The following is a 13029-nucleotide window of genomic DNA, read 5'->3' on the forward strand; positions in this document are numbered from 1 at the left end:
CAACTCTAATTTAGAGGATGTAGAGAGTTAATCTAGAGTAAATATTCAAAATTTTGCTGATGCAAATTAGGCACTATTTTAATCCTAACCAATGGGTGGTATAGATTTTGACAATGAAACAGGTATCTTCAAAAGTTACTACTGAACCCTAGCAAAAGGTACCTTTGGTTCTGCTGATTTTATCTAAGTTTTTGAAATACATAAAAGTTTTTCTTTCATGTATTACTAATTTGCTGTTTTAAAAAAAGAGAAGTCCACACATACTAATGAAATACAAAGAAGTTATAAAAAACACAGTAGTATTATTTCATCTGTAAAATTCATGACACCATGATAAATATTACATAAATGTGCTGGCATGGTATAGACTGTAGTGACATTGACCTGGGTCCTAAGCAACACACAAAAATGGTGAAAATACTATTAGGATAGTATGGTCCTTTCCATTTTTATAATGTTTGAAATAATTTATTTCAACAATTTCCCACTATAGTAGGTGAGGCGATTATGTCATAAATAAAGGACCAAAGTTCAGAAATAAACCTTAGTAGGACAATCGGTTCTGCTAATAAAAATGAATTATGATGTAAAACCTCTTTTGTCCTTGCACAAAAAATGGAAAGTCATAATGCATGAAATTGCATGCGATTTTCCTTCTCTTTCCTAGTTTTGTTGAAGATAAAATTTAAAGCATTTCTAGTAGAACAAAGTCGAGTACCTCAAATTGTATGATGGTGTTCTCATTCACATTCAGGTCACGAGTGGTAATGGAATGCTCGCCGACTTCATTCGAAACAAACACCATGGCTGAATCTTCCTCGCTGTCACACAAGAAAACAACAGGGAATCCCTTTAGGCAAAAGCCCATCGTGATCTGTATAGAGCAGTGGCTTTATTTTTAACTTCTCCATTAAATACTTACGGGGCTCCTTTGGAAGAATATGGGCAATAAAGACCAATGTTACCACCAGGATAGAAAAACCAATTGTCTTCTCTAGGTCCAAAGTCAAAAGTATCCAGAAGCATCACAGGGTTGTTTAAATTATTTCCATCAATGATGAAGTCATCAACAATCCAGATTTCTTCTTTCTTACCTAAGGCATTTTTGGATAGAGCAAGTTTTTCCAATGGTGAAAATCAGATGGACATTTTTGTCCATTGGAAGACAGTAAAGGACAGAAGGAACTCATTAACAACATGTGTTAAACATGTGCCTTCTAGGCAAAGAAGCCCAAACTATGTAACACGCATAGTTCACACAAATTAATGTTTCAGTCAAATAAACTGAGCTCACATGGAGCAGCCCCACTAATTTCAGAAGGCAGGTAGAGTCTGCTGCCCTTCCCGTCGCAAAAGTGTTATGGATCCCCCACCAGCAAGAGTAGGCTTTGAGTTATGCTTTCATAGTTTAGAGGAATCTGTAAGATGCCTGAATCTGTCAGAAAGGGTGGTCAGCCTGTGGATTTAGAACTGAGTTATGCTAACTAGTCTATTCACAGAGTAGCTCATGACTTTCCAGAGTCAACTCATGACTTAGAACCGTTTCCTTCAGGCTGAAGGCCCATGGCCACGACAACACTGGCCTGATGCACAATTTTATCTAATAGTTAGAAACTACACAGGAGAAAACACTCTGTGGTATATAATACTGAATTTTTTTCTTAATGCTTTTTGAAATTGCAGTTTATCTGAAGATATGTGGGAGCATAAGAAAACTATAAAATCACTTCTCAGGCTGCCGCAGAATTTGATTTAGTGGTTTAGGCAGGGTGTTTAAGGAAGATGTTACTGGGTAGGTAAGAAGGGCAAACCCAGTGCTTTTGCAAAGCACTGCTTGGATTGAACTGGAAACAAGGTGATGAGACCATGATGAGCAGAAAGAAGATTTCACAAGGTTGCTTTTTCATTGATTCCTACTTTTAGTAGAATTCTTACAAAATATTTTTAAAAAGGATCTGTAAATAGCAGCGAGTGGAAACAACTTGATGATTTCAGTGAAGTCACACATACTGCTCTCTCTCTAATCCTATCACTGTTCTAATTCTAGTAGCTTTCTTCCCTTTTCTTGTTTTGGAAGCAGTTGGTGAAAGTGAGGAAGAAGAATTGGTGAGCATTCCAAACACAACATGAAGACAACTATTTTCTGGACTGGTTTTCTGGACAACTATTTTCTGAAACTGGTTGCATTTCTTTTTTGAACTTTTACTGGGTGATTATACAGATTATTTTTTCTGTTCACAATAAGTTCAATTTATTTTATTTTTGACTTACTAGTTATAAAGGAAATATTTAGTTTAAATTTTAGAAACGGCAGGACATTTTTCTTAACCATTTCTGTGTTAAGCAAAGAATCTGCTTAGTGTGATATTGCTATGCTTACTTAGGCCATTAAATGCATAATTTGATAGAGTCTGGCCTTTATAATCAGCAGTTAATAGAAACAGAGGAAGCAATAGAACATTGCAAATTTGTGAAATCATTTTCTGTAACCATTTCAAAATACTGTTAAATTATACATTCACTTTAACTTATCACTGAGGCAAGTGTGTGTGATCAGAATATCTTATCTCAGGCACTATCTGCTTGGTTGTCAGTACCTCTCACTCTGTCATGGCATTTTGCCATACTGTTGTTCTACCTCATGCATGAAATGCCATACTCAGAAGAAGTATGCATTCCTAAACTCAGTAAAAAATGTAGTTACAACTGATGAGCACCTAATGGTAAAGCTGCATGGGAGTTTAAAAACCTTAGCTCTGTGACAGGATCTAGCTATATTTACATCAAGAGAACTTACGAGTCAAGCACGAAGCTAACAGTTGATCAAGTATGAGGATAAAGACAGAGAAAGCTAAATATTCATTGATACTCCTCAAAAGTGAAGCATGTAAAAATGTGCCATGGACGGCAGAGCTACTCAGCTGACAGATACTTCTTCCACATTTGAGAAGCAAGCGTGTTAACGTGCCACAGTCAGTTTTCATGATAGGAGAACATGCATTTTTACCATTATTATAAGGTTGCCAGAGCCTGAATCTTGTAGCGTTGGTTTGGGCAGTGTTCGGCAAGGGAACGTTGATGAAAAGAATGTTGGTTGTTTGAGGGAAGTAAAATTCATCCATCAGGTGCCAAGCGATACCCCCACTGACGGAGAATTGTAATAGAATGGAGTGCGACCTCTCAGGGGTACCTAGAAAGAAGATAACACAAGCATAAAACATACTGTGATAAAAATGGAGAAATGGTATCATCTTAGACTATTTTTTTTTTTTTTGCATCAGTGCATAAGCTGACTTATATTTACACAGAGGCTTTAGAGTCCAAATGCTTCGGAGGCAACTTAAAGTGATGACAAGTTTGGATTTCTGTATAAATATATCTCAAAACACACATCAAATCTTAGATTTTCACACAGTAGTATCACTTTCTCAGACATGAACAACTATCTTCCTGTATTTCTTTTAGGAAATATTACATAAAAATTTTTTTTGATTCTACAGGCATCACAATTTTACAAAGGGTCAAACATTTAAACTTCAGGATATACATAAAAATCTACTTGAAAATTTATTATATCCAAATGGCATTCTTTGTCAAGAGAATTTAGTTTAATACAAAAGGTCAGAATGACAGTTGGCTCTGAGGGTTTATGTCTGTGAATGCAAATCCCAAGTTTCCTTAAGTTAAATTTTTAAATTTAAATTTTTTATGCTAGAAAGAAGTGGTAGAAAAAAAGGCCTAGGGACATGATGATAAATTTAACTACCACAGGACTAGTATGATTATTACATCTATATGAAATCATTACAAAATAAGTAGTTATCCTGCCCTTATATTAAACTAAATATACATTATAGAAGAACATTTGTGAACATTTATGTACTCAAATTTATGTTAGCTCTCTCCTACAGCAAAATTTATGGCTCTCCAATCTGTTAGTTCTCTGTGGAGGAAGAACCCGCACAAGGAAATTTGCTTGAAGGGAAATAATGAATTCACACCCACAGAAATGACTTACCTTTTGCTATAAATCGAAGTGAAAACTGGACATACATTGTATTGGTGCAGTCTAGATCTCTTGAAATAAGCATTCGCAGTCCCTCCTGAAAACAAAAATATATATGTTAAGTCATCTGATTACCTTTGCAAAATTATTTTCCTTTGATTTTATACCTCTAACTTGCATTAGCTAAATAACAGATACATAATGATCAAGAAGCAATAAATATCTGGTCAAATTTGAAAGAAAAAATTGACTGGTTCCCCCATTTTAATGGTTTTCATTTCCTATGCCTAAGTAACATTTCATTGTCTCAACCCTAAATCACACCTTGCTATGACTTTTATAAAAAGCAGTGCAAAAATGATAGCATTACATATCAACAGGCCTTAAAAAAAAAAAAACCTGCCTTCTTTGATTATAGCTTGTTGAGAGAGGAATAACGAGCAAACTGATGGAGAATGTGCCAAGTGCTCCTGCTGGAAGCTGAGAGCTAACAGATAACTTTTTCAGGGTTCCAAAGACTCTTAGGAACTTACTCGTTTGCGTGCTCTCACAGCCCCAAGAGGCTCTCATGCAGGCTGACACAACACCCTCTAGTCGGTCAAGTTAAATAAGGCATAACCTAGCAAGTCCCCAAGCTTGGGCTGGAACCATTCATGCAGAGAAGCCAAGGAAGGCAGAAAGTGATCGTATTGGCTTTAGTAATTTCTTCTGCTAATTAACTATTTTTGGTTGCCTGGAATTGACAGCTCCATAGCTTGCCTTCTCCATGTGTACACAGGACTGCAGTGACTGCCAGGAAAACAGAACTTTACTATGAGAATGTCCTAGGTACAAACAGGCCTTCAGTTTCTCAGGTGTGACTCTGAATGAAGTGACTCTTTGGTGGTGGAAGGCTGTGTGAAACCGAGTAGATACGGTTACGATTTCTTAATTATCCACTAAGACAAGCCAAACATGATCTTAGGTAGACAAAGCAAATTCTTCCTCTTGTTCTTAACATTTATTATAGAGTGCATTCTTCAATAGCTGAAAATCTTTAAATAGGACTAATTTTGTAACAGCAACTATATACTGAGTGCCTACAATATGCTGGGTTCTAAAAGAGCCACTTTACTCCTTTGAAGTGCCTATCACTCCTAAGGGAAATATATTATTATCTTCCTGTTGCAGATAAGGACAAGGGACAGTCACTTGCTCAAGGCTGCATAAGTGATGATGGCAGGATATGAACCCAGATACATCAGATTCTGAAATATATCCTCTATCTTTCATGAGATACCAGTGATTTGCTTATTAAATCATCTTTTTTTTTTCTTTTTTCTTTTTAGACATATGGAAGGTCCTGGGCTAGGGGTCAAATTAGAGCTGCAGCTGTGGCCTACGCGACACCACAGCAACGTCTGAGCTGATTTATGCCAAACTTGCAATTTATCCTTAACCCACTTAGTGAGGCCAGGGATCAAACCCGCATCCTCACGGAGATAACACTGGGTCCTTAACCACTGAGCCACAGAACTCCTACTAATTAAATCATCTTTTGGCTTTAGGACAGCTATTCAGATAATGCGTTAAACTTAGAATTTGAGAATTACTCCATGTTGTAACGAAAAAGCAACTACATTTATCCCCAGTCCTGAACTTCACAAGGCATAGATTCAAACTTGCAGGATTGAAGGTTGCCATGTAAAAGCCTTGCATTTCCAGTCTTATTTTTCTTTTATCCTAATAACTCACTGCCCTGTTCCATCCATATGACAGTTGATTATTGCCTATTCTTCACGTCTTGATCTCTTTACCTTCTCCCTCACACACCTACAAGCATAAGGCTGTGGATGTTTTTACAGCTTGGCACTGAGTAGAGGTTAAGGTTATGGGGAAAGGTCAATTCTTCATCTTATAATGAAAAAGCTTCGAGGTGGGTAGTTAATAGATCCAGCTCATAAATACCTCTTGCCAACATCAAGATAAAGGAATATGATTACTTTTCCCCCCTGATTACAGAATGTCAGTATAAAATTGTTCCCATGGGCCAATATAAACCATAAAAGAACCCATTTTATAGTGCATCTTGTAGGAGCAATTTTGTTGGAGGAGGCATGATCCGTAATATGAAAGTATCTTTCTTCCATATTATAAATTCTGTTTATAGTTAAGCACTTGATGTTGATAGCTGCCCGGTGGAATGGTCATGCCCTGCTTCTGCAGATATTCTAATTCATTCAGATGCTGCTTTTCTCACCCTTTCCCAGGTTCAATAATCCATTTGGGCTCAGTGTAAACCGATTTTAATAGCTGATAGTACTTCTGAATCTATAAACATTAAAAAGAGACTATCATTTCCTTTTTTCACAAAAGAATGCCTTTCTAGGTCAAACCACAGCCTACTGAATGACACAAACACTAACCCCCCTCTGCATCTTGCAGACCTGGTAGATAATATGTCTAATACATATAATGCTTGGCTGCCCTTGCATCTGAACAGCTAAAGAGAAAACATAAAAGACTATATGTCTTCCTTGTTTATAGGATCTAGAGACCAGGTTAATTCTACTGCTTAAAATTTTATCACGTAAAGATTTTTGAGTTACAGGACTTCATCTTTTTTGGTCTTGTCAACTGTTTCAAACAGATCATGAGAGCTAAAACCTTAGACAAGACTAAGACTACACAAAAGAACCAGTAGTTTCTACCCTGAAATGTCCTACCTCAATTTCTTTGGTCCCTTATAACTCTTAGGGACTCGTAAATCTCTCTGACCCCTCAGGTGTTTTTTCTTTCTCATCCAAAACTTGAGCAGCATTTTGGATTCAAACAAGGCTGATAGCCAGCATCAATTAACCATAATTGAAAAAGTTCCAGGGTGTCTAATTTTCTGAGTGTTAGGTGTTAATCATTAAGGTGGTACAGAAACCCATGCAGATTTTTGTTAAAGATTTCATTTGCAGATCTAGATTAGCTGATTTCCCCATGCTGAGAGGGACGGCATGTAGCATGTATTCACATATGAATATGTGCCAGCTCAGCAGTTTCACACAACCACTTAACAAGTCTCTAACCAACATCTAGGTTAAAACACAAAAAGTACACTGATGATGTTGAGAGTGCTATTTATCTTCACTTAAATGTTTGCCTTTCTCAATTGCCAAATGGTTCTACTGGATGGAGGAAAAGTAAGAACAAGAAAGGAAAAAGCAGTGACCTTTCACAAAATCATTTAAAAAATATTGCAAGTTAAATATTTAATAACATATTAAAGTGCTATGTTCTAGAAATCAAGACTCTAGAAATAGTATATATAATTTTTACATGTACATATACTTTTACATATATAATTCCAGCAGAGAGTAAAGAAGGTCTGATTACCAAAGCAGAGGAAAAATTTTATGCCAAAGTGATCATAAAATACGAAGTGAATATAAAAGGAAGCATGATATGCACCAGGAGACAATAACTGTATATAAAATAATACATCATGTGAATAAAAATGCATCTGTGTGGAAAAGAAACAAACTCATGGTCTTAGAGAACAGACATGTGGTGGCCGAGGGGGAGGGGGAGGGAATGGGATGGACTGGGGGTCTGGGGTTAGTAGATGCAAACTATTGCATTTAAAATGGATAAGAAATGAGATCCTGCTGTATTGTATAGGGAACTATATCTAGTCACTTGTGATGGAAAATGATGGAGGATAATGTGAGAAAAAGAGTAATATATATTTTTATTTATGATTGGGTCACTTTGCTGTACAGCAGAAATTGACAGAACACTGTAAATCAACTATAATAGAAAAAATAAAAATCTTAATTAAAATAAAAGAAATGCATCTGTGTGGAGCAGTGAGAAAGGCATGTCAGTGGTAGTGAAAAAGAATCTCATCTGACCCCTTTAAAAATGAGCGATGTTCCAGATTTGATGGTTTCACCATTCAGATTCCCTCTCTCTGCACCATACACCTCAGGCCAAAGGTCGGGATGTAAGTTCCCGTTGAAATCATCTTTAAGAATCGAGGGCAGAGGAACAACAGGAACACAGTAGGCTCCACCAAAGCCCCGGTCACACCTAAGAAAAAAATGAGTGGAGAAAAGGCGTTAGGTGTCATGCGTTCAAGAAGCCATCTTTATCTCGGCATTGCAAAGAAAGAAACTGCCGGTTTTATTAACTTACACACAGCGTCCAGCATCACAAATCCCTCGTCCCGAGCACATCCAAGGACACCCTGAGGCCAGCACAACATTATCAATAGCCCAGGCATCTGCCCCGACAGTGTAGTTGGCCTGGATCCACCTGAATCGGGTCCTGGGAGATCTAAGCAAAAGAAGCCACACTTGGTTTGACTGGCAACCTTCAAACTTCATTTTAATTCTTTTGCTTTAAAGTGCCCTCCTCTGGGTTCCAGACCTCCCTCCTTTGAGACACTTTGTTTGCATATCAGGTATTGGATGTTGTTTCATCTTGACCCACAAACAGGAGAGTAGAAAACATGCTTTAAAAATATGTCACCATTTTTTTTTTTTTTTTCATACAAGAGCCTCCAAACACTTGTGAGATGGGAAAGCTACTTCAAACTATTGATTTATTCCGTGTTTGAACTACATGTAGAATCTTAGTTTCTGCTTTCAGGCTTTATGGCTCTTCAATACTGGGAAAGAGACTGAGGATGAGAAACACGAGGATGAGCTGGAATCTTACAAACTTCTTGCCATGAGGTCGCTGTTCTATAGGCTCGAAATGGTTTCTGAGACAGTAAATGGAAGCCCCACCCAACTTCTCCCTCTCTTTTGGTGCCTTAAAGGAGAGGACTTGAGTGATGCAATGCACTGCCATGTTTTTTTTTTTTTAATTATATTTGCAATCTGTTATTTGGAATATACTGTCAGAAGACCACTTCATGCAGAAATATGTGCAGCCTTATCAAACAACAGCAGTCTCTCATTAAGGAACAGACTGCTTGGCAGAAGTGTGTTAGTTATGCTGAATGGAGAACACAGTTGACTTGAAGTGGAATTGCAATAGTAATGTTTCAAGTGCTGTTGTTTTCCCTACACAAGCCCTCCTTCAATGCAACACAGCTGCCAGTGTGGTGGAAATCTAATCATGTCACCACTCAGCTTAACACCTTTTAAATGGTTCCCCGACACATGTGATGGCAAGGCCAAACCGCTGACATGCAATATGTGGCCCCTTCATCATCTGCCCTTTTCTCTTGCCTCTTCTTTCCCTATTGCTTAATAATTATATTCTGGCAGTGCTGAAACCTTGAATTTTCCCACCCAGTCATGCATGTTCTGGTCTCTGGGATTTTGTTTTGGTTTACAACAGCACGTGTGCTTTCCCACAAGCCCCCTTCCCTCGGACAAGCTCTACTCAGTTACTTAGACAGTGGTGCCTCCAGAAGACCTCCCCACCCAGTCTTTCCAAACCTAGCTGGGTAGTATTCCCCCTGTGTTTCAATAATAGCCCTGGGTTTTGCCTCTGTTATCATTTTATAGCATAAATAATCATTTAGAAATCTGTCATCCTAAATAATACATCTGGACCCTGGCATCAGCTTATTCATTTTCTATGAGTCTTCTAAAACATAATAGATGTTCAATAAATGTTTCTTGAATAAAAACAAAGTGAATAAACGAGCTCCAAGTAAGTACTCTTGCTCTTTTTTTTTTTTTTTTTTTTCTTTCTTTTTATGGCTGCACCCACAGCATTTGTAAGTTCCCAGGCTAGGGGTTGAACTGGAGTTTCAGCTGCAGACCTACACCTCAGCCACAGCACTGAAGGATCCAAGCTGTGTCTGCCACCTACACCACAGCTCACGGCAACACTGGATCCTGAACCCACTGAGCAAGGCCAGGGATTGAACCTGCATCCTCACGGGTACTAGTCGGGTTAATTACTGCTGAGCCACACTGGGAACTCCTCCAAGTGAGTACTTTTTATTTAAAGCTCTGGGGTCCATCAGAAACTATTTTAGGCTAAATGCCAAAATGCTTTGGTTTCTGGGTTCTTTCTGCTATTTCTTTGTGCATCTTCCATTGTGCAATTCAATCAGAATTGAAGAAGGAAAATGGACATCACTGTAAGAATTTAACACAAAGAATTTAACACAAGGAACTGGATGCACAGTTAGTGGCAGAGCTCAGAAACCAACCAGGGCAGTGAGGGAAGCAGAGTTTAGCAAAGTCAGGAAGCCAGTATAAGTCCAAAGATGGGGGATATAGGCAGGAGACACTATTGCTGGTGCCCAGGGGCCACTGTCATATGGAGGACATATTTGGGGAGCTGTAGCCACTCAAGTTGGCTTGAAACAGAAAGGGAGGGTAAAAAATACCCCATTTTAACTTTATTTCCACCCTCCAATTTCTTGCCAGTGTGTGCCACTCTCTAAATTTATCAGGAAGCCGGCAAGCACATGCAGCTGGCAAATGCAGCTTGCAGAGGCCAGCTTGTCTACAATTCAGAACAGAGCAGTGGAAGGGAGATGTGGGGCTCTGGGGGAGCAGCCCTAGGATGGCCCAATCTCTACCAGTCACCACAGTCCATCTTAGTTCCTAGAAGCATCACCCAGTTATCCAAATGCGTAAACCACAACCGTAAGAGCCTGCTGTAAGCCTTAATACAAATTCTGAATGTGATCAGAAATGCTGGGGAGGGGAAGAAAGATGGAAAGCAATGTGAGTATTTCAACAGAACAAACCTCTTACTCTTATCGTGGTACTGAGATTAAACAAACAAACAATTAAGGACACTCTTCCGTATGTCATGATTCTGCAAACTGTCTCATGTGGATAAGTATCAGTATGGCTATTTGTAGATACTTGTATTTACTATAGTTTAAAAACTGGTGGGCAGCCTTCACATTGCTGAAGAACAGAAAAGGTCAGCCTTGTAAAACTCAGAACTCCTAACCATTATTAAAAAATGGTAACCCAAGCACCTTGAACTCATTCTGCCGCCCTCAGTATGTTTGATGTACAACTATCATGAGAGCATTAATTTCCAAGTGGCATCACACTTATTTTCCAATTAGGTGACAGAAACGTAAAGTTCTGACATGTAGCTGAATGACAATTCTCACATGGTGGAGAGTGGCAGGTAGACGGTGATCCGCTTCCAGTTCTGGAATCTCTCAGAGGTGTAAACTGAGCTTTCTGTGTAGTGCAGGCAGCCAATAGTTGGAGGAACACACTCTTCGGTAACAAGATGCCAGTCCCTGCCGTTGTTCAGAGAATATTGGAGCTGTACACCGTGGGAGTCGCTGAAAGGCTTGCTACAGCCCATGCTCATTTCAAACTGCAAGAAAGTCGATGCTGACACATGAAAGTCCCAGGTCTCAGCATAACGAGGTTTTCCTACAAAAAAGGGAAAGTTTAAGAGTAGCATATAATTGTGCTCTCTTTTCTTCTTTGGTATTTACGCTCATCATACTTTCAGGAGCAAATAAATATTATGTCTTATCTATACTGCCTCATGTGTGCTTAGACTTTCCATCTCATGTTGACTATTTTTATCTGGTTAGCATAGTCTTGGAAATATGGAAGGCTGCTAACTTGAAAAGCTTTACCACCTGGAGATGGGCAAACATAGAGTCATAAGTCTGCAATTTTGCAAAGTATAAAACATAGGAATGTCTTCAGAGAGATATTTGTCCTGCTTTTAGGAAACCTTTCCCATATTATGCATGCCATGAAAGACAAATCCTGCAAAAATTGTCATTGGGCTCCCAAGTTACATTATACAACTCTATTTCCAGGAGCCTCCCTCAGCATAGACAATTATGCACACAGTTCTGCATTAGAAAATCCCCTTCTGGGTTTTAGTTAGTTAGTTTAGTCCTCTAGTTAATTAAATACTCTCCCTTTATCCTGTGAAAATATATACCTATGTTTTCAGTGAATATCAGAGCAGTGTCCATAGAGAGACAGTCAATATCAACTTGACCTCCTTGGATTCGATACCAGTTGGCTTGCAAATCTAAAGAGCCGTCAAATTTGTCTTGAAACCCAGTTTGAGAGCTGTCATTCATTCCTATAAGGACATCATCCAAGGCCCACTGGGCTGAGTGCTTTCCTGAAATCAGATGAATAAAGGTGGTTGGAGAAGGTTCATTACATAACAATATGAGTATCTTTATGACGGTGGTTTTAAATCAAATTATCTAGAAATTTACATCAAATTAAGAAACACATAATATAATACGGCTTTAAATGGATGATCTGAAAGCTACCAGAAAGCAGGGGTGAGCAGTAACTTGCCATGTTGGGGCTGCCACCAGCGAAAAGCTGTTGCAGGTGTCTTTGCCTCTCGTGGCAGGTCAATTGAAATGATCTGTGGTTCCAGAAATGACATGAAGTCCAACTCTCGAAGCAAATGCCAGAGTATCCCATTGTCATTTGAATACTGAACAACAAGCCCTGAGTTAAAAGACATAAATCCAGTTACTTGGACAGCTTTCCTAGAGGCAAAAAAGGCAAGGAACAGTATTATTTTAAATGGCAAGACTGCAGCAGAAACTTCAATTGCATCTCACAGAACGAAGGCATATTCATCTAACTTCCAAGGAATGAATTAGTAGACTTGAAGGCTCATCAATTTCTTGACAGTTTCTAATGCACCAACTCCAGGAAATGGGGGAAGAAAATACATAAGCTCTTTTAAAGACCACTCAGCTTTGTACGAGCGATGAGTAGGTTGGTAAGGGGGACATAAAAATCCACTCCAGATTATGTATTTGAATTTTAGATTTTGTCCTGAATATTACAAAGTCTCACATCATTATTATATACTCAGAAGAAATATCTCAATCTCCCAGCACAAAACCAAGAAGTGTTCTTTGTTATCGAAGCACGAGACAGGAAGCACAGCCCAATCTGATATTCTATTAAGCAGAAAGATCCTTTTACTGGCACTTCCTACTTTGTCAAATCTTGGTCACTGAAGACTGAATGAAGTCAAACTATTATTATTTTTGTCTTTTTTTTTAGGGCTGCACCCATGGCACATAGAAGTTCCCAAGCTAGGGTTCAAAT

At 38.5% G+C, this 13029-nt stretch overlaps 1 protein-coding gene across 1 annotated transcript in view; it reads right to left on the reverse strand.

Moving 5' to 3' along the window:
• Positions 1–13029, reverse strand: part of RELN (reelin) — a 502874-nt gene that overhangs the window by 77359 nt on the left and 412486 nt on the right. The window contains 9 exon segments of the mRNA XM_021063495.1: positions 719–821; positions 923–1094; positions 3008–3190; positions 4019–4103; positions 7888–8065; positions 8171–8311; positions 11079–11352; positions 11882–12070; positions 12256–12414. Of these exon segments, the coding sequence (XP_020919154.1) occupies positions 719–821; positions 923–1094; positions 3008–3190; positions 4019–4103; positions 7888–8065; positions 8171–8311; positions 11079–11352; positions 11882–12070; positions 12256–12414 (1484 nt within the window).

This window comes from Sus scrofa, chromosome 9, assembly GCF_000003025.6.
Source record: "Sus scrofa isolate TJ Tabasco breed Duroc chromosome 9, Sscrofa11.1, whole genome shotgun sequence".
Classification (NCBI taxonomy): Eukaryota; Metazoa; Chordata; class Mammalia; order Artiodactyla; family Suidae; genus Sus; species Sus scrofa.